The following is a 26,410-nucleotide window of genomic DNA, read 5'->3' as shown; positions in this document are numbered from 1 at the left end:
CCTGGAAGACTTTGCTCAGGGCAAAATACATTCAAATAAACCACGCCCACCGGATGTATGTAGAGTTTCCCCGGGAAAGCTCAGTTGCTGCAGGAGCAGTGAGTTCATTGAATTTGATGAAGTGTCTGTAAGTACTTTTTATCCACAAATATTAACCGATCCATTATCCTAATGTTTGCTTATGGAAGATAAACGATTAAGATGTGCACTAAAACTCAAGAATAAGTGATTTATTGTCTGTAATGTTGACGTAGTAGCCTCAAGATACTAAGAAATGGTGCTTCCAACGTGGCTATCTTACCTCGGTTAATACACTTTATAACATCACATGTCATGGTGGAACTAAAAGCAGATGTTTTTTTTAAAGATCAGACAATGCATCTCAAAACCCATCGTTGTTTGAGGTACAAAACCTGCAGTTGAGGCTGAAACATGTTAGTGTTTTGTTATTGTTTCAGCAAAATGACCTTCTCTGTGGTAACTTTATGATATAACCGTCACTTATCCGCAATGTACGAGATCATTGTTAAATAAAAAAACACACTTTACTGTAACCCTATATCATTAACAAATAAGGAACACACTAGTTGCCTTTAGAGAAATTATGATTTCATCCACATATTCGCAATTAGGTGAACCATAACCCCACAAACAGCATTATAAATTGTTGTGAGGCCAATCTTAAGTATATTTACAGTATATGTATATAGTATATTACTTTTGTATCCATGGGGGGTATGTAAGACATAAAGGTGAGCATCAGTAAGTTAGGTAAGAGTAAGTATGTTTTCCCATACAAGCAAATTGCTTTGGTGTTTCGGTATCTAATAATACACAAGTTCTATTCAGCGATGCAGAAGAGCACTCTGGGTGTGGTTAGTGCTCCCCGGTGTGTCATCATAGGTGCAGCAGAGCACCTGGAAGCACCCATCAGTGATGCTGGGTGTGGTCAGAGGTGTGACAGACCTGAATCTTACAAAAGAAGAGAGCGCTGAAGAAACTCTTTAGTCCCTCATCTTCACTCCAAAGTTGTTTCTTTGGTATCTTCATTTTTTGAATTGTGGTCTTTTTTAACAGCTGAGCAATGGCGAAAATAACAGAGAAGCTTTTACTGGAGAAAGGCTCTCCAAAAACCAACAAACTGGAGCAGATCAAGACACTGAAGTAAGCATGTTTTTTTGTTTGTCGTCAGTTAACACCAGTTTATTATGGTGAGCTAGAAAGAAGAGTTGTTGCAGATGCACCTACACCTTTAGTTTGATTTCCTGCCTTGTGGAAACACTGACTTGAAGTTCTGTTATTTCCAGCTTATCCGGGCTGGGACTGAAGCCTCAGGACTTGCCAGTCGGTCTGCTGTCCCGTCTCCGGTCCCTGGAGCGGTGGGACCTCTCTGGGAACAGACTGGATGAGCTGCCCAAGAACCTGGAGCTGCCTGCGCTTTGCTACCTGGACCTCAGCGACAACCAGATGGAGGGCGTGACCACGCTGGAGTCTCTCAGCAGTCTGGAAGAGCTCAAGATGGAGGACAATCTTTACATCACTGTGAGGATGCGGCTAATGGCTTTCTATTTGCTTATAGTACCCCGGTTTAGTGCGGGCTGTTTCTAGTAGAAATGTAAAAAAGAATAATCAAATAATTTCCACGGCTGGCTTTACATTATGAAACTTTCAAGCAGCTTTGTCTAGTCTGAGTTTAGGTGGATCAAGCTCCTTGAATAGAGTGTGAAAATATCCATTGTTCTCTTTTGAGTAGCCAGTCTTTCACCCACAGCCTTGACCAATGACCAATCACGCCAGCTAATTGTAGCGAAATACACTTTTTTAAATGGCTTCGAGTAACTGCCAAGTTGCATGGAGATTATATTGCATGCAATTTGCAACCCGCAACTACTTGTGTGAAAGTTTCCCCGTGTTAAGCCACCCCAGGACTCTGTGGTTGTCTCCTCACAGCAAGAAGTCTCAGGATTTGATTGCGCTCGTCTAGTTTGCATATTCTGAGTGGGTTTCCTCCCACAGTTGGAAGCCATGCAGATTGTGTTTGCTGGACACTCTCAGTTGCCTGTAGGTGTGAATGGTTGTCTCATATGTGTGCTCTGTGAGAGACTGATTAGGTTGTTCCCCAACTTTTGTACTTTTTTGAACAGGGAGGGGGATTCTGCCCCCCAGCACTCTGCATTCACATCTATTTTACTGTAACCCAATACCTCATAATAATGAGCGGAGACCTCGCTTTATTGACAATTTAAGAAAATACTATTTAAAATCAATCCTGAACTCCTTTTCAAAATAAAACGACGCCTCACTGTGTCTTAGATTTGACTGATAATCTTGCTTCTCTCCCTCAGGTGAGTGATAATTACAAGCTGATGGTGTTGTTGCCCAACCTGAGGATTCACAACGGGAAAGATGTCAGCACTAATGCCAACCACTTGCGCTTCGTCTACAGTGAGAACCTGAGGACCAGGGTATGGAACTGGTTGCTTATCTTTTGCTTTCTTTCATGATATGATTGAGACTGTTGTGTGCCAGTAGTCCAGTATTGTCCTCTATACTAGGTATGATGTCACACTGCCAGCGTGGTTACAAAGTCTCTGTGGTGTTTGAAAGGGAAATATTCCTGCACAGTTTGCTTGCATAAGCACTGTCTTTGTTTTTTTTAGATAATTGCAGTGTGGGAGAAGAGCTTCTCTCTCCCGGATCCCATCACAGCAGAGAAATTGTCTGCTTTGGAGAAAAACTTTGTCAAAACTGCCCGTCAGCAGGTCAAATATGGACCCAGTTCAGTCAGTGACTTCACCAAATGGAGGGTGAGTTCATGATGTTGGAGAAATTCTGGCACCTTTTTCTATTTTTGCGGTGCCCTTTTTTAATTTTTAGTCACCGTCTTGTCTCCTTGTGTCCTCTGCGTCTTAGGTGGAGATTATTGCTAAGGAGTATCTGCGCTCTCTGACGGAACCAAAGGAAGAACCGGAGAGCAAGGGGTCTCCAGACACCAAAGAGAACTGTGTAAGATCTCATAGGAGGACCTGCTTTCACACATTATCTCCACCAAACCTGCTGTCGTTGTGATTCTGAAACCGTACAGTGACTTTCGAAAGTAATGGGAGTAGTTTTGGGTGATATATTCTAGGGATTGTAAAGGAAATGTGTGAATGATTTGATTTAAAGCTTGTCGTGTGTTCCCTTTTTTCAGGCTGTCTCAACGCCTACAAAGAGGAAACAACCGGTATTAGTGGACACCAGCATAAGCCTGACGCCTCGCAAGAAACCGCGCTCGGATCTCCCGGTCTCCCCAGTAGAAGCAAGTCCTCGCAAATCCTGCCTCAGCCGCAAACTTCAGACGCCGACCCAGACCAGCGCCGTCAGGATGAGCCCCCTCAAGACCCCCGCAAGGGGTGGAGGGAGTCAGCCTCCCTCCACCCCCACCGGAGGTCCGGCGAGGGCAGAGGCGCCCCGGAGAGGGCCTAAAGTGCGACAAGCCAAAGAGGACGACGGAGCTGGGATAAAACAGAGGAGCCGAACGGAGCTGCAGAGAGACGCTGACTTGCTGTCGTCTCTGAAGAGCTGCAGTAAGACACAGGTAATGTACAGATTGCATCTGCAATGTTGAAATGCCCAGCTCTTGGTATTCCCACTCTGCTATAATCTCCTCCCTTTGTGTCATGTTTCCGTTCCTCCGGCAGCCGGTGTGTCTGAAGCCTCTCCACGTCCTCCAGTGCCACAGTAAACAGGACAGCTCGGAGGACTTCTCCACCCAGCTGTGGGCCTGTGCTTTCCAGCTGCTGCCAGATTCCACAGGTACGGCTCCACCGATTTAAGAAAGATTATCCGAATGAAAGGCTTTGTTTACCAGAAGAGTGTAGAAATGATCTTTTTCCTGTGTTAACAGGCGCTGGAGGAGGAAGCCGTTTGGTTGCTACCTGTGGTGGAGACTCTCTCTGCGTCATTGACTGTGAAACCGGGATGGTGATGAAGAAGTACAAAGTTCCTGGAGAGGTTCGCTCCATTAATCATCTTACAGCGTTGTTCTAAATGGTAGCTTTCTACATTCACAGTACAACTGGAGACATTTTGGAAGTTACACTGTATTGTTTTGATTTGAAGCTGACATTTTGCAGACATTAAAGCACTTCATATATTGGTTTTTGAGATGTATTATTGCAATTGTCATCTGACGTTTTGCATCTGTCGGTTCCCCGTCACAGGAGTTCTTCTCCCTCTCCTGGTCCACGGTGTTGATGTCCAGAGGAGGCGGGGCCTCGGCTCAACACTGCAGCGTTCTGGCAGCTGGTGGGAAGAGGGGACTGGTCAAACTGATCCACCCCAGAAACAACGTGGCCTACGGGGAGTTCCGGGCCAGCCGCAAGGCGCTGGCGGTCCTCCGCTTCAACCACCACCAGGGAAACTTCCTCTTCAGTGAGCCATGGTTACCGTTTCTAGATTAAGAGCCAGCAGTATGAGCTCTCTGTATCTGACAGTCACCCGGTTTAGAGGTCCGGCATCATCAGACAGATTAAAGAATCATTCTGACCCATTAAAACTTCATATTTGAGCGATATCTGGCGATGGACAAACAGTGAGGCACATTGCAGTATTATATTTGTAAGAGACAAGTTGGGTATTTATCCATACGTTATACTTTGTTTTCCTTTTTGTACTAGTGTGACAACTTCACTGACACCAGTTTCTCTCTTGCAGCCGGCTCATACGATAAAAAGATAGTGATGTGGGACATCGGTGGAGTGGACAGCCAGTACAACTACAAAGTTGTGTGAGTATTTATACCTGTTTTTTAGGAAATCAAATGTCTTGTGGAGATTCTTTTTTTCACACCTTTTGACTGGAAACAAATCTACACACGCCATACATTTAATAGACAGTTAAACCCTCAGTTGTACATTTACATTTGTAATGGCTCCAGCAGGTTTGTGTTTGTGATGCTGAGAATATTTCTGTCCCTGCAGTCAGCTGCTTGTGTTGGAGATCAGTACCACCCCTCTGCACATCTGCCTCCCCCCCACTTCCCCCAGCTCACACCTACTGACTGCCTGCGAGGACGGCCTGCACTGCTACAACATGCTCCTCGGCACCAACGACACCACGAAGAGGTAAAGGCATCCACAGCGTGCATGCGTTTGTCTTCTTGTATCCATTAAAGTGTCAGTTTGCTCTGAGGAGCCTTAGAGTGCAGACATTTCTTACAGAAAGGGGAACTTGAGGTGTCAACAATACCACCCTGTCAGCCTCTGGCACCACATATTTTGGGATAGCAGCCTTTTTTTTGGGAAACACAGATCACAAAGAAGCAAACTGCAGTAAACGTTTTTGCTTTTACGGTTGAAAGTGTGACAGTGTGAGTTAATTTACTCCAATTCAATTCTGACGTTACATTGGACTATACAATGGTTGTTTGTCAACAGAAAGAGAGTATATTGTACTGGTAATAGTCGTATATGATTTTTGTCCATCTCTGTTGATTGGAGTTTTAGCCAGAAAACGATGTGTCATCAATCATACACTGGACCAGCCAGCAACACTTTACACTTTGTGTGTTTTTTCTTCTCGGTAGGACCGAAGAGATGGAGATAACTTTCCCGATCTATAAGAAGGAAGACAAATACCACGACTTCCACACCATTGACGGCCTTAGTTTTCTCACGGATGACATCGTGGGTAAGTGAGGCTCTTACAGTAAATACCGCTATTACAAACAAAGTACTGACCCTCAACAAGTAATATTGGGTGATACTGAATATTATTAGGTATTTTAGCCGAGGCAGATATGTGAGGACTAGGTAATGACTTATTCATATTCCTATTTACATTGTGTTTTATGTACCTAACACTAAATATGGAAGTTGGTCAACTATGCAGATATAAACAAATATCCTCACTAATTATTTGTTTGGTCACCACTAGATGGCGCTGCGATTTAGTTTTTGTTGGTCCCTGTCTTGTAAGACCATGACTTCCAATGGACCTCATGTCTGTCTTTACACCTAACCATGTATTTAGTATACACAACCCAGCTATAAAACACCTCAGTGTTGTTTGCTTGGTTTGCTTTTTAACTTTAGGTCTAATCAGTCAGAATTAGGTCAAGTTTGCCAGCTGTGTTTTCTTAATTTCAGCACCATATCAACATTAAGAATGTCTTCAATTTAAATTCTAAGCTCTGCAAAAACCCTGCCGCCAGAAATCCCTCGTTTCTGTCCATACGTTTGCTGAGATTTTCTCCTTTTTTGTCATCATCTAGCCTCCAAGAACTACATGCATTGTTCCATTTATTTGTGGAGCTGGAGCCGGACCAAGGCCCAGCGGCCTGACAGGAAGGACAGGACAGTTTGTGCTGTGGTTCTGGCTGAGCTGCAGTGGGCCAACACGGAGATTCCTTACCTGGCTCTCAACACCTGCCCAGGTAAGTCCCAAGTCATCTGATCAGTGAAGCTGCATTTTTCATTTTGTTTTCATTTTCTAATAATCCTTCAACGAACCCGAGAAAATAATTCTGAACATACTTTTGTCAGAACTGATGTGTATAACACTGGTGCTCCTCTAACTGCATGTCCCGTTTATCTGTTTATTCCACTTCAGTCTCGGTTTGTGGCCGGAGCAGTTTACTGTTCATACTAAGCTTTGTGTTTCAGTGTCAGAGGAGAAAAACCTGATTTTGAAGTCATGCTGATATTATCCTGTTTGTGTTCATTCCCTCTCCCTTAGGCCAAGCCTACGTAGTGTGTGGTGATGACAAAGGCAGGCTATGGACATACCACGTCTCCAGCTTGCACAAAAACAGTCTCCACACAGGGAAACCCATCCTTCCCACTGAGGTATCCATCTCCTCTAAATGTCCTGTTAACTATACTACTCTGCTTTCATACACTACTGTAGGGGAACCCTCTAAATATGTCACTGTAAGATCTTGTGTTTACCAGAGATCTCTTTTGTTTTGGCAGGTGTTGGAGTGGCCGACCCCGGTAAGCAAGGACCACGGCCAGGTGGCGGGCCCCTCCATAAACAGCGTAGCAATGGACCCTGAGCTCAACTTCCTGGTGGCCCTCAGTGACAAGAATATGGTGATCGTGTGGAAGAGAGAGGTATCCTCCTGAGCAACACGGGCTGTGTGACTGCAACTCACGATCGGAAGTCAGGTGTTACAAATCCTTAGGTGGGAAAGACTTTTGGTACCGTAATTGTGAGCTATGGTTTGTTTACTGTAACACCAACATGCTGCTCTGTCTCAGGCAACAGAGACAGACTGCAGGGATCCTGTGTCACATTCTTCACTTGTTTTCTTCATTTGTTTGGGGAAAGTGACAGTGAAATCCGTTTTAACCTTTTTAATTTGCAGAATTTTATCCTGATATACATAAATGTTACTGCTGTTGGGAATAGTAGCCAACGGAAGAGATTTGACAATTGTCACTATGTGACAGATTTTGATTTAAATATATGTAAAGTCATCATCCCTGAATGAGTAAACACAATGGTGATTAAGCATATGGCCCACTGATGAAAGCCCATACATATGCAGTATTACTGCTTGGCTGTGGTGACGTTCCCAGGAATTGAATGCAGGAATCCCTGGGAAGTGAGATCCTAAAAAAACTCACCTGCGTTTACCGCTTATCGCCATAGGTGCCGCCAAAGAGAACAAAATGAGAATCTTTGAGATTGGAGCTGTAAAAGAAACTGCATATAAAAATGTCCGGTCCAACCATAAAACATGGCGTTAGATTCACCAATAATAGGTAAATTATTCAATGTGATGACTTACTGGGAATTTATGGGCAGAAGTATGTGACGCTAGAAACTGAAAATAACGTTGAAGAAGAGTTTTGGATAAGTTAAGACTGATTTTTGTCATAAATGTCACCTTCAAATATACATATTTAAAGTGAATAATTGTACGCGAATGAACCGCATCTGTTTTTTTAGGGTCAGTCTTTGGACCTTGCTGTTCAAAGTAACTTCATGTCATGTCCTGATAACATTAAGGAATGCAAACAGTCAACACTGCTGTGAGGAGTACAGAGGCAGCCTGGTTACTGACTGCTGAGATAGTAAATACAGTAAAGTGTTTCTAGTCCAACAGTACTTCTACTGTACCTTCCTGTGTGCAACTCGCCGTGTTTTTACGTGAAGTTGTACAAATATCTTGATTTAATAAATCAAATGATTGCATTTTTAAGACTTATTTCATTATTGTGTGTGTGCATCAATATCAGTTTTATGTGTACTTTTTATTTATATTTACCTCGCCATCAGACATCCCTTTCCAACGCGGAAGTGAAGCCGTTATCTATTCTCTCCTCAAAGATACCGTACTCCTTTGACAGAACCACTGCCTCGATTGGTGAGTTTGTTTGTATTATTGTGTGCCTTTGGTGAGTCCAAACACCCTCTTTTAAAAACCAAACTCAAACTAACCGGTCGAGGCAGCAGCTCTGGTGTTCTCTGGGCTAATATTACTGTTTGTCAAAGGAGTTTGTGTCATATAGCGTACACTAAAACAGATTTTTGTTTTTCTTTTGTGTGACTGAAATAAATTCTGTTGTATGACATCTGTCCTGCATTGCTTGTTCTGCAGCTACAACATACATATAACTAATAAAGGGGGGCTCTGTATCAGGTTCATCCGGCCGTGTCGCAAATGTTTCTGTTAACGTGAACAATGTAGCATGGCCCAGTGGTGGAAAGCAACTAAGTACATTTACTCAAGTACTCTACTTAAGTACAATCTAGGTACTAGTACTGTACTTGAGTATTTCCATTCTATGCTACTTTACACTTCTACTCCACTCATTTTTGTAGGGAACTATTGTACTTTTTACTTTTAGATTTAAATAACGTATACATAATATATTACTGAAGGTTAAGCTACTCGGCAGTATATAAAGTAATTCAAATGAACCAGAATATTTCTTCTACCACCAGTAAGGACCAAATAAAGTTCTAGTTTGCAGTACAGATTCGAGTTTGGGGATAAAACCAGCGAAGTAATCAGGATTTTTAAACATGGATTAAGTGTGGACCCTGTCCGCTTGAGCTCAGCCAGACTCACAGGCTAGAATACTTGTTTATCGGCCGGGTCCGGCTGTTCCTTTCGGGTCAGTTCGCTCCGCCTCTGACTGACTGATTGGTTCAGCTGTCATGGTGTTGCCCCCAGATTTCCCCTCTCTGGCCAATGCGCGCAAAGCACTTTCTGTACCCTATCTACTGTATTCAGATACGTGCCTTTGTGCACCAGTTCGACGCAAACCCAAATGGCCCCGTAGCGACCCTCTTAACCATTTAGTGCTAGTACGGGAACAGGGCAGCCCTGTTCACTCACACGGCTTGTCTCCAAAATATGCGTCCGGGCCTGGCGGGTATAGCGGCGGAGATGCTGAGCGGTGTTACCTGCGGTGCCAGGCCGAGGCTCGGCAGCCTCCTGCTGGCCAGCCTCTCCAAAACAGTGCCGCTGATGTCAGGCATGGGGAGCCGCAGATTTCGCTCCACGTCCTCGATGCAGGGATTCTCAGAGATGGCAAGAGAGCGGTCGAAGACTGTCACGTCGTTTTACAACCAGTCTGCCATTGACGTTTCCGCAGAAAAGGTAAGAACGTGACATGTTGGCCGGTGCACTCTTCCGAAACGTTGCTCGCACTACGAGGGAGTAAGCTAGCTGTAGCCGGCTGTAGCGCGATAGTACTGCTAGCTGCTAGCTAGGTTTGTGATGCGTTCACGGACACTGAAAAGGCAACGAATACGAAGCAACTTCGTAATTTACAGCTAACTCGCAAAATTGCGTTAATACTTGGGGCCCGATTTAAAGTATATGCCTTCTTCCAATCTGGAGAAAGCTCTCACCTGTAAAATATATGTGATTAATCTACAGAATAATGCATTTTATTTAAAATAAAACAAATTGGGAAGTCCAGCTTAGCTTTATATCAAACTAAAACATAAGTAGCTACTGTTCGATTTCCAGGACAATGCATTGTTTATGATTATGTGTACAATTATAATATTTATTGTAACTCAAAAGTTGCTAATCCCGTTACGTTAGCTCTACCGTTATTTAATCGATTTCCCTCCCGGAGGCCTTGAATGCATCGCACGGGTCTTTGTGAGAACATTGTTTTTTTGCTCGCGACCTTCGTTGATCGCTGACAAAGTGACGCCATCATTTTAAGAAATTATGTCTCTGGTGTTGACGGTACTAGAAAAGATGTTTGATAGAAAGCTGGTTTAATCTGGTGTTAAATTTATGCGATGGAGGTCAACTTGACTCAGTTCATGATAAGGTCAGCACTTGTATCGCGTTATGTATTCAAGGAAATGTTATGGCTATTTTGCCATAACTGCAGACAACACACTTTCTTTCTTTCTATTTTGTCAAAGTCATATGACTTCCAGCTGTCTGTTGAATAACAGCTTTTAGAGCAAAACACACAGAGCAAGTGTTTCTTCACAGTTAAATGAGGGAGGAATTTGCACCACCCTACTCCAACACGGTCATCAGCTGCAAATATGAAAATGTAGTTGTGCAAAGTAATACGACTATTACATGTCAAGAGCAGATAAAGTTGTTCATTTAAGTGCCTTTAGCCACTGATCTCCAAGAACACAATTGTGGCTGATAATAGTCAGCTGCAGTTTTTGGTCATCTGATTTACAGCCACACATAAAGCTGGTGTAGTGGTTCACAGCAAAAGGCTCCGGAGGAGGTCACAAGATGATTAAAGGGATTTTAAAAAAGGGTGGAAAACCAAAAGATGGACGTTGCTGTGGTTGTTCATGGATCTTGTACTTTCCAGTTCTGCAACGAGCCAATCTTTTCCCACTGTCACAGCAGAGTGAACACAGACACAGCGTTCAAAATGAATAACTGGTTGACTGAGGCGTTCCAGCTAGGCATGCGTAAATTACCAGGTTTATAATATCACTGCCCCATCTAGAGCACAAGTAGATCTGACTCTGGTTATATTTGTGTAGGCTTATTCTATTAAATTAATGTTTTGCTCTTATGGAAATGAATTAAGCATACCTTTTCTTTAAATTCAGACTAACATTTTCCAGTTAAGCAAAGTTTTTATACGTTTGCTTGTATTTAAATGGTAACATTCAAATAATGTCTTCTTTTGTTCAATAAATAAAAAGTTTGATAGAAAAAAGTATCAAAGTATATTTCTGGTCTTGGTACTGAAACTTTGGTATAGTTTAAGCACTGGTACTGATACATTTAACCCATTAATACCCATCCCTGGTTATTTATGAATGTGTGTTGGTCAGGAAAAATGTTTTACAGCTGTTTCTTTTGTAGTTATTACTCATGGCGGAGAGTCTTTATGGGTCCCACGGTGCCACGTGACCTGCAGTCCTGACCCTAAATGTGTATGTGACCGCACGTGTTAATGTCTCCACAGGCCTCGGTGCGACTGACCTTAGCCACCCTGCTGTATTCTGGGAAGTCTCCCGATGGGCACCACATCCTGGTAAATATTTCCGCCACATTGAGAGAGAACCACCAGGTTTACCTTTTTTTATTTATTGACAAGCTCTTTGATCTGTGTGACTCCTCACTGACTTGCTTTCCACTGTCACCGTTCCACCTGTCACTGTGTGTGTGTGTGTGTGTGTGTGTGTGTGTGTGTGTGTGTGTGTCTGATCTCAGAGCAGTGCCAAGTACCTACACAAGGAGCTGCCTGTACGAATCGCCCATCGCATCAAGGGCTTCCGCAGCTTGCCCTTCATCATCGGCTGCAACCCCACCATTCTGCAAGTGGTGAGAACACGACACAGCCAGCACCGCTCCTTTGCTGCGGCGTTGCAGCTCTATACCATGACGTGCGAGAGCGTCAGGCCATGCAGCAGATTCTATAATAAGAAAGTGATAAATGTGCCACTGTATCGTGGCTTAACTTTGAACGTACGGAGGGTAATGCTGTCTCACAGTGCTTTCACACAGTGTCCTCCTGTCCCCACGAGCAGTGAAAATATTTCAACACAAAAAAAATGGCCTGGGGAGCACCGCCGGCTTCAACGTTTGATTGTTCAGTTTGAGTCAATACATTCTCTCTGTGAAAGCTGCGCAGTTCTTAGAAATGTAGATCGTCGGCAGCTTTGGTGACAGATTTAAACTTTAATGTTGCTGGGCTGTAAACACAGGGCTCTTTGTCTAAAAGCACGTAGCACAGATTAGACACATTTCTTACGGTACGTTTTGACCTCTTCAGAAGTTGTCCTTTGTGCACTGGCAGCAGACGTAACCTTCAGTATTCACTTTTTGTTTCAATGTGACCCATTACCGATAAGGACGGCTCTTGTTTTGTAAGAGCAGGGAACAGAGTAAGTTCTAGTACTTGATTCAGACGAGTATATAAAAACCTTGTGGTTATTTCATATAGATTATTTATTCATTGAATTACGAGAAAACGTGCTGTATCGTGATATCATTATAGACAGAAGATTTTGGCCTTTTCACCTAGTCCTATTTTAAGGGTCAGTTTGCTGTTTGCTGTTGGAAGTTTTCAAATACCATTTTGGACAAACAAAATTCCTTCTAAACCCCCATGTGCAGAGGTGGTGGCGCAAGCCTCACACACAGATGTCTTCAGCTAATGAAACTCAGATCCAATCCAGATCCATTTCGACACATTTCCCCTTGGGGATGAATAAAGTACATATCGAATCTAATCTCATCCACAAACAGGGGAATTCTATCAGATTTTGGATCAACATGTTTCTGGTTTGTCTCCTGGTCCTCCGTGCGGGAACAGTGTTTTTCCCTGCGGTCGGATATTCACCGTCTCTGAATGTCTTGTTGATGATGAACTTTCACCCAGATTCCCTCCTCTCCGGAGCTCCTCTGTGCAGATTACATAATGTGCAGCTCCTTTTGTACGCCACCAGTTGCATTGTAGGCCAGAACAGCTTGACCCGCCTTATCTGTCTAAAGAAAACAATAGAGGTTGAGTTTCAAAAGATACACGTCCAGACTATGAATGAAAGTTTGATATAGTCCTGTTATCTGAACTTTAATTGAACCGAGGAACAAAGCTCTTTTTTTTCCTGCTTTTTTTCCGGGAAGGAGTTCAACTCTGTTGGTAACAGGTAGAAGCATCTATGTGTTGAAATGTTCTGTAATGTTAGCGACATGTGGACATGTCAGGGGGCTGGTGCTGGGGGTGTGATGATGCTTCATGGTTGGCTGGATGATCACAGTCTAACTACAGCCTCTCCTGTCCTCTCTTGCAGCATGAACTGTATATCAGAGCCTACCACATGCTCATTGACTTCCCCCAGGTGAGTGTCTGTCTCTCTCTCTCTCTCACTCACTCACTCACTCACTCACTCTCTCACTCTCTCACACACACACACACACACACACACACACACGGTTTTACTTCTGACTGTAAACAGGAAGTGTGAACGTTCGTTGTCAGGATTCTTCGTCTGCCTGCACGTAGCAATTCACGGATTGGTCAATGTGTTCAGCTCTTAGTCAATCCCAATGCAGCCACCCCAACTCTTTATTTTCAGCATGTTTTTCATTAAATCAAATGAACATCTTCAAATTCCTGATTTGGTCTGGTACAAATTCCCGAAATAGAGATTTGATTTACAGTTATGAATTATCAGAGAAAAGATGCAAACCCACATCTTTGACAAGCTTTATGTTTATTTTATTCTTCTAGAAACGATTCCCAGTCGCACTCAGAAAAAAGGATAGTTGTGCCATTTAAGTTCTTACACAGTTTAGATTTGGTTAAATTCAAGGGTCTGCTGTATCATATAGCGGAGGACCGCCTACAAACAAAAGACGACCGCTTGTGCAATCTTAGTTGCAGGGGTCAGTTTCAGTAAACATGCACAGTGTGGAATGCGGGTCGGTCCTCTTCAGTTATTTCTTGGTTGACAGTGACAGTAACTCTATCACAAGTCTGTCCATGTGGTCCTGTGTCAGCACATGAATGCAGGCGGTGACAGACAGGCTGAACATATTTTCTGTTTTGCATGATCGACACACAGGCTCACATTGGTTCCTACGTTTAGACTTGTCATTGTGATCTGAAAAGTTCTGGTCTGTGATGAACAGGAAAAGAGGCTTTTGTCAAACACCACACTGAAAGGGGGCGGAGTTTCCTGTTCTGTGATAGCTGACATGGTGAATTATATTGTTTTTATTCATGTTACATCAAGGGAGATGCCCTTTGATCAGCTGGAAGGCCTTTGTGCAGGAAATGTAGAGTTTCATGGACGGTTTGCGTATAAATGTAAAGATTTCTGTTCTTGTTTAAACAGCAGCGTAGGCACAATATACCATGCTGAGTTTATAGAGACAGGCTAACATGGAGGAAGTGTTGGGTTTGCATTGATATCAAATTAATCTGTACACATCAGAAAACAAGGAAGCCTCTTAGTCAAATATATACAATGTATACTTGCAAGTCAATAAAATAGAGCTTTTTAATGGGCTGATTTGAAGTGTGCCGCATAGGGGTGTCACGGATCACAAACCTCACGGTTCGGTTCGGATCACGGTTCAGGAGTCACGGTTCGGATCATTTTTCGGATCAACAAAGAAAAAGGGGACAAATATAACTTTGCTTTCCATTTATTAAAGAACTTCAAGAGCACTTAAAGCAAAGAACTTTGGGCGATAGTCTTACATGAAAACAAAAATATTGAAGATGTCCAATTTGAAACAAAATGAAATAAATAAATAAAAAATAATACATTCAAGAATTCTGTTAAGTTTAAGTGCAACATGAGGTATGTTGATTCCCTCGTCCTTTGATCAATACTGAAAGAAAGAAACAGCCAGTGAGCTTCCACTGTTTACACTGAACCGAACTGCTCAGAACCGTGAGGGGTGATGCGAACCGTGAGGGGTGATCCGAACCGTGAGGGGTGATCCGAACCGTGAGGGGTGATCCGAACCGTGAGGGGTGATCCGAACGGATCACGGATCGATCCGTGATCCGTGACACCACTAGTGCCGCACTATCTACAGATCAAGGATCAGGACGAGGAGGCTCGTTTCTGTAAGCTGGTGCAGCAGCTGCTGGACGACCACAAAGACGTGGTCACCATGATGGCCCAGGGCTTCAGAGAGTGTCGCAGACACATCCAGGTATGAACACCAATGTTGGAATGTATTTCCCCTCTAATGATTTTGTAATAATTAACAGCTTGTGTCGTATTCTATTGATGACACTTCATCTGGGTAATCAAAGGTCCTTCAGCTGTTAGAAAGATTCTGTTGAATCTCTCGTTCGAATTGTGTAATTCTGCAGTTCATGTTCCAGATTTCTGTTTTACAGTACATCGGTTTTTATTTGATGGGTTTCAAAAGCTATTGTTTTGCCTGCCTTTGCAGGACGAGGCGATCATACGCAGCTTCCTGGATACGACACTGTGCTCTCGTCTGGGAATCCGAATGCTGGCCACGCATCATCTCGCCCTTCACGAAGACAATGTACGTCTGAGTGTTTCTGTGATTCAAATTATTTTCAAACCTTTTTTTAAAGCGCAGTAATTTCCCAAAACAGCTGGTCATTGTGTGTGTTTTTTTTATCAAACATTAGTTGATGATGGGGAATGCTTTCAGTGATAAGGAAGCATGTGTAACTGATTTCATTAATTAAATAGCATGATCTACAGTATACAGCAGGAGAAAGAAAAATCCCACACATTAAAACCATGGATTGAGATAACTAGTCGATATACAATTAAAAAAACATGTTTTATTTCTATTTAGTTTTTGTTAGTTAGTCTTTGATTTGAGTAAAATGTGAGTTGTTTCTGTTGGTGTTTCAGGCTGATTTCGTTGGGATGATATGCAGACGTCTCTCCCCCAAAAAGATAGTGGAGAAGTGGGTGGACTTTGCCAGGTAAGCGGTCGTTCACACAGATTTGTTTATTTATCACCTTTTAGATGACTTTTCCGCTTCTGTATGAACTCTGTTGACTGAGAGAAGTCAGAGTTCAGCTGATAACCTCCCCGGAGCGTACGCTTTCTAGTGCCTGGAGCTGTGAAAGAGATATGCGCAATCCTCTTTGTTTACCTTCTCTAATCTAATCGAATGACCTTTTTTAGAATTTTTACCAAGTTAAAAAGAAGTTCAATTGGGCCAATAATCTTGAAAATGACTTATTTACCTTTTTTTTTTAATCTAGCATACCGGTAATCATCATAATTTGGGCAATATGACCAAATGCCTGCAAAAATAATTCCCATCAGCCTCAGCTGTACTTTGTGTTCACTGGTAATTAGCCAGCGTTTGGCACGCTAACACGCTAAACCAGGATGGCGGCCGTGGCAAACGTTAACGGTTCCTCACGTCCACCAGGCGTCTGTGTGAGCACCAGTACGGTAACTCTCCCAGAGTGAGGATCAACGGACACGTTGCAGCTCGCTTCCCCTTCATCCCTCTGCCTCTGGATTACATCCTGCCCGAGCTCCTCAAGAACGCCATGAGGTAACTTCATACATACACACACATTCTGCTCTCGCACACGCAGGACTGCACGGTTAATATCATGGACACGAGCCATGATGCGAGTGGTCGCAAACTAACACTAAAATAACCTTGAGTGGATGAGAGGCACTTGAGTGTGGTGATGCTGGTCCACTGCTCTCTGCACTGTTCTCTGTTATCGACCAAAACATCTGTGGGCTATACTTCCACATCAGCAAATTGTGCCGACGGTGTCACAGAGCTGAGTCTGACTTGTAGCGCACTTGTAATAAGTAAAATAATAATGTGATCTACAGAATATTATGTTTGTTTATAAAAGGACCGAAGCAGACAAAAGAGGTTCGTCGAAAAAAAACCCAAAAAAGTCAGTTCCACTCGAGAGCAGTTGTTCAGTCAAGTCACCTTGTGGTTAAATTCAGCATAGCAATGTCCACAAGCCAACCCGAGATAAGAGCGTCCTTTGCATCTACTCCACGTGACATTCATCTGTTGTCTCTTCAGGGCAACCATGGAAAGCCACCTGGACACTCCGTACAATGTGCCCGATGTGGTCGTCACCATTGCCAATAACGACATTGATTTTGTCATCAGGTGAGCGGCTAGATGTCTGTTCAATAGCTACTGGTTTAAAAGAAGGAAAGGACTTCATAAAAATGGATGCCTTCCTTCAAGTGTTAAATCCAGCTTCATCCACTCTTGTCAGAAACGGGAACGACAGCAAGGATTTTACAGGAGCCAACTATTGTGTCGCTAAAAGCTTCCAAAAATAACTTTCCCTTTTTTTCCTTTTGAAGGATTTCAGACCGTGGTGGTGGCATACTTCACACTATTATAGACAAGGTGATGGACTACCACTTCAGCACGGCTGAGGAGAGTGCACAGGACCCCCGAATGAGCAACTTCTTCAACAACATCACCAACAGTGGAAACCAGTCCAGCCCTATGCATGGGTGAGCATCTGAAAGTACCGAATGTCCTTGTTCAAGAAATGTTGACGAAATGGCACTTAATACCTGCCTGGTGTGACTATAGAGATGAAGAGGTTTTGTTAGATTCAGCTCATGTCTACTCTAACAAAAGCAGAACCACAGGTGAGTCTGGCACACAAAAAAACAGATAGAAAAATAATCAAATGATCAGTTGACAAGGCATTTACAGACGGGTGGCAAACGAATGGAAAAACCAGAATAAATGAATGGAGAATAATGGGTCACTAACACTCTTTGTGTTTGCTTTTCCTTTGTAACACATCTGTGTTAGTGTTGGCTTGTTAATATGTCAACAACCTGATGATCACACCTCAGGCTGCGTTGGATAAAAGTCTGTTACTTACGGTAGTTTGATTGATGGTTTCACCCTTCGACGTTCACTGAAGGCCCGCCCTACTCCGCCCCCGATTGGCTCGTACTCGTTTCTTCCTTTTGCAGAATTTCTAAGTTTATTGCTGATGAACAACATTGGTGAAACATTACTGGGGTTAACGATTGCAACTCAGATTTGGATGTTTTTAAAATGATGTCTGAATTACACCTTTTTTTTTTTTTTTTCTGTTAAAATAAACATTATTGAATGAAAGAATGAGGAAAAACGTCACTATAACAGCTGATTCTAAACTTTTGAACGTCGTGTATTTTACAAGCCATCTTATTATGCCTCGCCCTCCAGGAGGCTTTGCAGTGACTTCCTGTATGTTATAGCCACCGGTATTTACTTGCAGGTGGCATTTCACAGTTCTGCACAGAACCTGCCCTCCACTTCATCCACGCTCGGGTTCATGTTTTACAGACAACAGCTCATTTTCAACCACTGTGCCTCACTGTCACGTTAACCCCGCTGTCTGTGTCTTTGTGCCGTGCAGGTTTGGTTTCGGCTTGCCCACGTCCAGGGCCTATGCCGAGTACCTGGGCGGCTCTCTGTCTGTGCAGTCTATGCAGGGCATCGGCACCGACGTCTACCTGTGTCTGCGCCACATAGACGGCAAAGGAGAGAGCTTCAGAGTGTAAAGCGCCCCGTTAGTCGTCCTTGTAGAACCCAAACGAGGAATCGGGGCTTGCAAGAGCACAGAGGGTTCCCCCACCAGGAAAGCTGGCATGAACTACAGGACTTTGGTCCACAAAGTGATAGTCTACACACAGTATTTTGGCAGAAACCTCCTAAATTCACCAACCCACCACTTGTTCTCTTTTTGGTTTGCCTTAGACTGATTATAAGCTATGTTAGCTCTCAAGTTGATAATATCGGTTTGTTTTTCCTTTGTGTTTTGTACAAATGGTTTTCTCTTTTGTTGCCTTTATCGGTTCACACAGATGCACACTGTCTGTTGTTTGGATTTCCCGCTCAACACTTGCGCCTATCACTGCAGCTTTTGACTTTATTTTAACAAAGTAACAATGTACCAGAGAAGTGTTGTTAAATATTGTCCTTTTTTTCTTTCAATTTGGTCTATCGATGTGTTTTCTTTAGAAAGTGTGTCAGTGGTTTGAGTTTGTGGTCTTTTTGAAAATATTTTTGTATAACACATTTCAAGATGGGTCAACTTTTGCACTGTTGAAAAAAATGGAAGTTGAGATAAGCTACGGTCTCTAGTCGTTAAAGTGCATTTACTCCAGATCACAACTTAAATATGATAACGGCTTAAGACACCATATCTTTATTTCACATGACGTTACCTGAACCATGTCATCATCTATCCAAGTCTGTGTCAGTCATTGCTGTCAACCTGAAGACGTACAGATTGCTCTCAAGCTAAATGACAAAATATTTAAGTTGTGATCTGAAAATTGATTCCGGCCGTTCTGAGTTTCCAGTTTGAGTTGTACGAGACAAATGATGCCGTTCGGAAAATGACTGAAAACGAGGTCATGCAATTTAGATGCACTCCTCACATTTTGTTGAACATTCCACGGTGGGCACCAGTTGTCATGCAACAGATCAACCAGAATTTTCACTTTTATCACATTTTATCTGTTTGGAGTATTTTTTCATAATATTCGCTTATTCTGTCATTTTTATCAGAAAGGAAATTGTGAATGAATAAGATGGGAAATTTATTAACTTTGTAAACCAACATTTTATTTTAAAGAAATTGGATAGTCTACCTAATGGGAAAATTGGACACTTTTTTTGCCATTTCAAACCTATAAATGTTTTGTATCTTCCAAATTCAGTGACTTGTTCACTTGGCTTTGCACTCACAGCAAAATGAGTTTCCGTGAGTTTATATTTTCAGCTCGTGAGACATCGTGAAGTCATAAGTGAACCAGTTATTTCTGTCGTAAGATATTTCTAAATCGAATTTAATTTGTCAAAGGCTCGTATTTATTTTGAACTCAATGAACGGTCTAATTGGCTGTTCCAGAGTGACGTAGAACGGCCTGTATAATGTGTACCTGTATTCTTGCTGAGGCCGTGTATGAATTAATGTGTTTATTGTGGCTTTGAAGGTTTTGACTGTGTGTATATATGTAGTCTGCATGTAAAGCAAAGGAGGGAGTTAATACCACGTAGCTGCCAGAGCCAGGTAAACAATGGTTGAAGGTTTGCGTCCCTTTTCCAGACAGACTTTACCATCATCATTCTGAGATTTTCTTGTTGCTGGTAAAATGTTGGTTTGTAAATTTTGAATTTGGCTGCCAGACTGTAGCATGAAAGTCCTGTCTGCCCTCTGCTGGACTGAAAGGAAAGTGCAGGCAGACTCAACTATTCTTTGGGTTTGGATAGGGTTGGGTGGGTGCAGTATATAGTTTGTTTTAGAAAGGGGAAGAGCGTGTACACATCGGGTCATTTCTATTTTCCTGGTTTCTGATTTTGTAATTTTTTGCAAATAGAAGTGACTCTACAACACCAAAAGATAATTTCATGGTCATCTCCAATACGAAGCCAAATATTGGAGTCATGTTACTGACTAAACGTGCTGTCATGGAGGGTTTTCTCTCCTAAACTGAAATTGTTTAGGAGAGATTTTTTCGGTTGTGTTCTCTGACTGTATAGGCATTAAATTATACCTGGTTGGAACTTTGAGTGTGATCTTAATCTGTTGAATTTTCAGTTTGTGTAAAATATGAAAGTATTTCATCTGTGGTCTCACTTGTACGACTTGTCAGGGAGAGGAAGTTACTGTTGTCACAAGAGTATTGCCGCTATATAAGGAAGAATATGTAAATATTTCATACTATTTACGTGAGCAGGGTATTTTATAAAAGTATATCATTAATAAAAACAGATGCACATTGTGTAAACTTAGACAAAAAAAACTTTGGTACAGTACGTCAAAAAAGTCATAGATGGTTAGACACACACAGGAGACAATGAAAACTTTAATGTTTTTATTTTTGGACGTCTGTTGCAGGCTGTGAATTTCATCTTCCCAACACAGGTCTCCCTGACCTCTGCAGTATTCCTTTAAGAAGCTCAAAACACGAGACAAAGCAAGATATTCTCTCACTCACTATACAACTAAACTACAAGTGCACGTCTGTCTCTTCTCAGAAACAAACTGAGCAGCACTTTGGTCCGTCATCTTATTTGGAATGTGACAACAGTTTATTGTTTTTTTTTTAAACGCAGTAACATAATCTGACCTCATTAAAGGAAGTGCCAACTCTGTACATTCTTTTGGTGAACCCACACTGACTGAAACGTCTCCATCATTACTATTTAAACTGGATGGGACACGGTAATGCTGATTACAACATGTACTCCTCTCCATCCTCCTCGACTCAGCATTTAAACTTTGTCTCGCACAAATACATTCCTAGCAAAAACAAAAAAGATCAGCTTGTGTTGTGACCTTTAGCAAAACAGCAGTTCAAAAAAGGCAATAATTCTGTGAGGCAGAACTATATTTGACACATTCATATTTAAGCATTTTTGCGCATCACCAGTCTGCAGAATAGACGCGACACTTTTTTTTACACATGCGCCATGGTCTTCGTAAGGAAAAGGGCAAAAGGTTTGAGGCATTTGAGATGTTGGACCTAAAAACGCAGTAAACCTCCAAACAACTACAAGAATGCAGAAACATTTTAAGACTTTACAAACGGCCTCCGTTAGTCAGACGTAAGCCACGTTCCCTGCGCTGTGACGCATGACTCGGCACTTTACAGTTACAACAACGAGCACATGTGACATGTGAGCCAGACTGAGGGGCAGGTTGAGTGTTAACAGTGAGACCTCACCACATTACGTCTGCGACAAGGTTGGGGTTAAATACAATTTCATCTTATCCAAATCTTTTTAAATCTCTTCGTGAATCCATTTAACCTGGAAATAGATTTAGAAATAAGTGAAACTCAAAGTATCTGTCAGCCGCTTTTGATCCTGGATTGCTGTCAGAGTGGTTCATCTTCTTTCGCTGCCAAACTATCTTTGGCTGAGCACAGAAACCAGCTGACAGAGAGCACAATAATCAAACAAGTCACGTCATCTTGGCGTCGCGGCAAGTAACTTATGGCGTTCATCATATTTTCTCTGGCGAAAGTGAAGGCAGCTCTTTCCAAGATAAAAGATTCAATCAGAGATCCGTTAGGCTCGGAGTGAATCCAGGTATTTTGCCAATGTGGAACCAGATGTACAATAAAAAAAACACTCACATAATAGCCCTTTTTCTGTAAACCGTTTACATGATCCTTGACCAACAGATGTAACAGATGTAAAACACAGACGCGGTCCTACAACGCGACTTTACCCTTAGAATAAATGAGCAGTCCGACATGTATTGGCTCTCTGCGCAGCACAGTGAGGCGCTTTAAAGCCGAGTCCAAGCGAGGTGTTAACGATGACCAAAACAAATGTCAGAAAAGAGATAAACATGAGACACGAAGGGAAGTCCTTTTAAAGCTGCAGTCATTGATATCACACAGTCAGCAGGCCTCTCTCGTGGCCGTCGAGCTGGATCTTAATCTTGTGCAGTTCCTCGATCTCCTGGTGGTGGCGCTCCGTCTTGTGGTGCACCAGAGTGCGATAGAAGTGAATGGTGAACACCACAAAAATCACCCCCACTGGGACCATGATGATGGTGGAGGCCAGAGCAGCCTGCCAACCGCTGTCCTGCCGCACATGTGGGGGTGGTGTGGGCTTCGTCGCGGCGGTGGCCGTTGTGGCACTGGTCACCTTTTGGCCCCCGCTGGAGTCTACAGGCAGGAATTTGATCCAGCAAAGGAGCACCACCTCTGCCAAAAACAGCAGGATGCCCAGGGCTGTGGAGAAGCCCCAGGCCAGCTCGATGTAGTAGTGCATGCGCTCGTGGGGCGACTCGCTGACGGAGTTGAGGTTGTGGATGTTGCTCACGGCCTCCACGTTGGGAAGGATGCAGGTGCTGATCAGCAGAGCGAAGAGGTGCACCGCCACCAGCACGGTGGTGCACACGCTAAAGGCAATGAGGAGCGCAGGAGGGTAATCGTAATGCATCTCCAGCTGCACCTCCACCATGGCCACCTATGTTTAAAAAGGGGACATGGATAACCAGGTTACTATCTGTCCATGTGTACGTCACTACCAGAGAAGGCTCACATCAAAACACTGTGCATGTACGTGCATTTAGAACCAGTTCCTGCCCACAGCTGTGTTTCCACACGTCACTGTGGTGGATTTTCTATGTTTGGTTTTTTAATATCTCTTATGGTATTGAAAGGAAGTGAAACCATGTGCTGCCAGGACAGCAGCAAAGAACCTGAAAACATTTCATTGGATGAAGCATACAGAACAAGCGTTCCTTTAAGAGGTTGTGTTGCGCTGAGTATGACTGACCATTGCGAAGCCGGAAAGCAGTGCAGAGGTCCTGCTGGAGGCCTTCAGCTTGGCCCGGCTCAGGTAGAGCTTCCTCCAGGACAGGGCCTGCACCGAGTGGTGGTTGGAGCTCACCAGCTCCAGGTAACTGCGCCGCACCCAGTCCCTGTAGTCCATTCCGCCGCCACCCGGGCATCGCTCTGAGACCCCCGGGGCCGGGGAACCCATGGGCACGTGCAGCTCACTGCTCATAGCACCTGGTGGGTAGAAATGGGAGATGGAACAACTGCAATTAAAACATTATGTTTCCTCTGACCCATCAATCGCTCTCTGTTCACTTTCAACAACAAACTCCCCCATTTTCAGGGAAACCAAAAATATTCCAACCGCCTACAGTAAACTTGTTTTTTTTTGGGGGGGGGGGGGGGACATCCATCTGTCACGATGTTTGCTCAAACATGCTGTTGGCAAAGCCAGAAGAGTTGTCGAGAGCAGCAACTCTCACTGCATGTGTGTGAGTGGGAGCAGTAGGAGGAAAGAACTATTATGGGGAACACGGTAACGTATGAATACAAATGACGGGAGCACACAAACTGTACTGCCAGTTTATTTTTTCCTCACAATAATTTTGTACCTAGCAGAATAGAAATAACATTTAACATCAAATATTTTCAGTATTTAACGCCTAAAAGTTAGAAATCATACATAAACCCTAATAACAGACAAAAAGAAAAGGTTTATATTTTGATCTATTTTGTTATCCTGTAGTTTATGCTTTGCTCTCTCTCTGCATTATTCTTTAAACATTACTGTGCATATGTTTAACTACTTTGCCCTCCTTTAATAAAGCACAAGTTATCAGTCCCATGGTTTGATCTCAGAGCTCATCAGTGAACAGGTGATGAAAAGAATAAAACTGGGATCATATGACAGGCTAATGGCAAAACAAATGCAGACAGTTGTCTTATTTTGCATCATTTTTATTTCACATTTATTTTGATTTTCTCCTCATCGCCCAGCCCTGGATGAACATACAGTAAGGTTGTGACACATGGTGCATAACCTCACTTGATTTAGTCGTTTTCATTGTCCATGCAACGTGTGATTCTGTGACTCCGTTGTGAAAATTGAGTCAACGCTATTTTAAAATACCGGTACTGAAGAAAAAAAAATACAAATTTGGCTCCAGCTCATCAGCCTTTCATATAAACCGCATGACCAAAGATATATGGACACACCGGCCCACTTAGTCTGTTTTTCATGGTTTGGGTCCCTTAGCGCCAATGAAGGGAAATCGTACTGTACAATAGACAACAGCGTGCTTTCAATTTTGAGGCAACAGTTTGAAGAGGGTCATTTCCTGTTTCAAACCAAGGGTGCAATCTACGCATTTCTTTTCCAGTTTGATGTGGAGGAACCTGGCTGGCCTCCAAAGAGCCCTGACCTCAACCCCAAAACACCTTTGAGGATAAACTGGAACACTGAAGATCTTATCACCCAACATCAATGTTGGACCTCACTGTTGCTTCTTGGATCACAAAGGCAGCAAAAAGTAACTCAGTAGAAACAAATACTACAGAGGCTGCTATATTAATACGCTATTAATGCCCTTAGCTTGGGAAAGATGGACTCAGCAATAAGCACAAGAATGGAATAAAGGTTATACTGTCCATATACTTTTGGCCACTAGCTACTGTATGTGTAGCGCTAACATGTCAGCTCATCTCCACCAACCACAACAACGTCATGCAAACACGACCCACTGGTTTTCCGAGTTTCTAGATACACAAGTCTGGGAACTGCTTTTTACTGGGCAGCTTCCATAATGAACTCGGAAGTGCAAATGTAGCTGTTGGTCACAGCTTAAAATGCAGAGCTGTGAATCTAAATGCAAAGTTTAAAGTGATGCATTATGCCCCCCAAAAATACAAGACATACACTGATCCAACTTGGGAGTGCAGGGCACCGAGTCCTCCTGTGATCCCCTGGTGTGTGGGTTTTTTTTGCAGGGGTACCCCTTCACCCCTCTGTGTATATTTAGAAACACTGGTAAGTTAGCAGGATCCGTTTACCGACTTCAGCTGATACAGAAAGCTACTTTGTGGTTATTTTACTCCCCGTCTCGAGCAAGCCGGAAGAGAAAACTGCAAACATTAAAGTAAAAATATTCTGATGCATGAACGAGGCACGACACCAACTCTTGTCATGGTTATAAGTAGTAACATCACTAAAAAGTGTAACACTATTACACGGCAGACAGCGACCCCTAGCTTAGCACATTTAGTGAGCTAACGTTAACTAATCAACGGGATCGCTCATCTGTTGTGCAATTACGACAACTCTTTGTTTTTTCATCTTACCTGTTTGTCGACGTGCCTTTGGAATTATTCTAACTCCTAAACTCCGAGTCGGTCTTCTCTCCACACTGCACAAGACAATACAATTGACACCGTCTTAACCGCACCGTGTGTGTTTTGCTTGAACGAACTTCCGCTTATGAACAACGTCTTCGTTCAGCCCTCAAGCAGTCGAGCTCGTTACTCAAACGCCGCCATACGTAACGTACCTGGGAGCTGGCTTTGCTCTCGCTGTTAGGTAAGTTCGCCAGGCATCGGGTTGCTCTCTTTTTTTCTTCTTCCCCGGGATGTTTGCAGTGGAGACCCGAGGCAGGTGAGGACGACTACAGTCGTTAAAATAACGTTTCCGGTTGGGCGTGTTGCATTTCAAAATAAAAGCATAAACGATTCACATTGAGGAAAGTGTCAAATCGTGCAATGTAAAGACACTATTCACGCAGTGGTGGAATGCAACTACTCAAGCACTTTACTTCAGTACATTACAGGCTTTTTTTCAGGCTGCATTATTCAATGTTGCAGCCACTCACAGTGGACACTTCTTACAGCCCATTATACTGTTAATGCAAAACACATGCATTTAAACCTCTTTGATCTGCAGCACACAAACTGTACATTGTACAACATTGTACAGTGCTGCTGTCCAACATTATTTAAGGCAACTCCATTTCTGAAATGTGGATATATCCTATTTGTATAAAGGGTCCAGAGTCCATGTTGATGCCAGACACTCTCCAAATGTTTATGTCAATTTCATGCTGCAACATGTTTTGCCTCTAGCTGGCAAATGAAAGACATTTCATTTGCTCTTGCCTATCGTGGGCCTGTCGTTAACTCAGCTGAAAAATACTATTTCAAGTG

The 26,410-nt window shown here is 43.0% G+C and overlaps 3 protein-coding genes across 6 annotated transcripts; 2 read left to right on the top strand and 1 right to left on the bottom strand.

Annotated features, from left to right (window-relative positions):
• Window positions 1–71: 71 nt before the first annotated feature.
• On the top strand, window positions 72–8,333 carry lrwd1 (leucine-rich repeats and WD repeat domain containing 1). 3 transcript variants are annotated; one of them, XR_013772553.1, is made up of 17 exons: window positions 72–127; window positions 1,078–1,164; window positions 1,308–1,542; window positions 2,346–2,465; window positions 2,661–2,807; window positions 2,914–3,006; window positions 3,194–3,580; window positions 3,684–3,798; window positions 3,890–3,996; window positions 4,206–4,416; window positions 4,699–4,771; window positions 4,965–5,108; window positions 5,570–5,673; window positions 6,257–6,418; window positions 6,721–6,830; window positions 6,957–7,168; window positions 8,269–8,333. XR_013772553.1 is itself a non-coding variant. In XM_079282834.1 (16 exons), the coding sequence occupies exons 2-16, from the start codon at window positions 1,085–1,087 to the stop codon at window positions 7,107–7,109; spliced, it is 2,241 nt and encodes a 746-aa protein (XP_079138960.1). In that variant the 5' UTR covers window positions 72–127; window positions 1,078–1,084; the 3' UTR covers window positions 7,110–8,268. The 3 variants fall into 3 exon arrangements, 1 of the variants encoding a protein (XP_079138960.1); XR_013772554.1 differs by lacking the exon at window positions 8,269–8,333 and adding an exon at window positions 7,939–8,268; XM_079282834.1 differs by lacking the exon at window positions 8,269–8,333 and having other exon boundaries at window positions 6,957–8,268.
• A 922-nt stretch (window positions 8,334–9,255) lies between these two features.
• Window positions 9,256–20,629, top strand: bckdk (branched chain ketoacid dehydrogenase kinase). The gene is made up of 11 exons (XM_079283207.1): window positions 9,256–9,598; window positions 11,412–11,480; window positions 11,660–11,770; window positions 13,243–13,290; window positions 15,002–15,121; window positions 15,368–15,466; window positions 15,808–15,881; window positions 16,341–16,469; window positions 16,971–17,060; window positions 17,264–17,419; window positions 18,328–20,629. Exons 1-11 carry the CDS (start codon window positions 9,353–9,355, stop codon window positions 18,470–18,472), a joined length of 1,287 nt encoding a protein of 428 aa, XP_079139333.1. The 5' UTR covers window positions 9,256–9,352; the 3' UTR covers window positions 18,473–20,629.
• Window positions 20,630–20,797: 168 nt separating this feature from the next.
• orai2 (ORAI calcium release-activated calcium modulator 2) lies at window positions 20,798–25,884 on the bottom strand. 2 transcript variants are annotated; one of them, XM_079283788.1, is made up of 4 exons: window positions 25,762–25,814; window positions 25,556–25,620; window positions 23,217–23,452; window positions 20,798–22,904 (listed from the first exon to the last, which is right to left on the bottom strand). In XM_079283788.1, exons 3-4 carry the CDS (start codon window positions 23,445–23,447, stop codon window positions 22,323–22,325), a joined length of 813 nt encoding a protein of 270 aa, XP_079139914.1. In that variant the 5' UTR covers window positions 23,448–23,452; window positions 25,556–25,620; window positions 25,762–25,814; the 3' UTR covers window positions 20,798–22,322. The 2 variants fall into 2 exon arrangements, with proteins under 2 accessions (XP_079139914.1, XP_079139915.1); XM_079283789.1 differs by lacking the exon at window positions 25,556–25,620 and having other exon boundaries at window positions 25,762–25,884.
• Between the last annotated feature and the right edge of the window lie 526 nt (window positions 25,885–26,410).

This window comes from Melanostigma gelatinosum (genome assembly GCF_949748355.1).
Source record: "Melanostigma gelatinosum genome assembly, chromosome: 14".
Taxonomy (NCBI): Eukaryota; Metazoa; Chordata; class Actinopteri; order Perciformes; family Zoarcidae; genus Melanostigma; species Melanostigma gelatinosum.
Note: the sequence above shows the minus strand (reverse complement) of the source record. Positions and strands in the feature narration are given on the sequence as shown.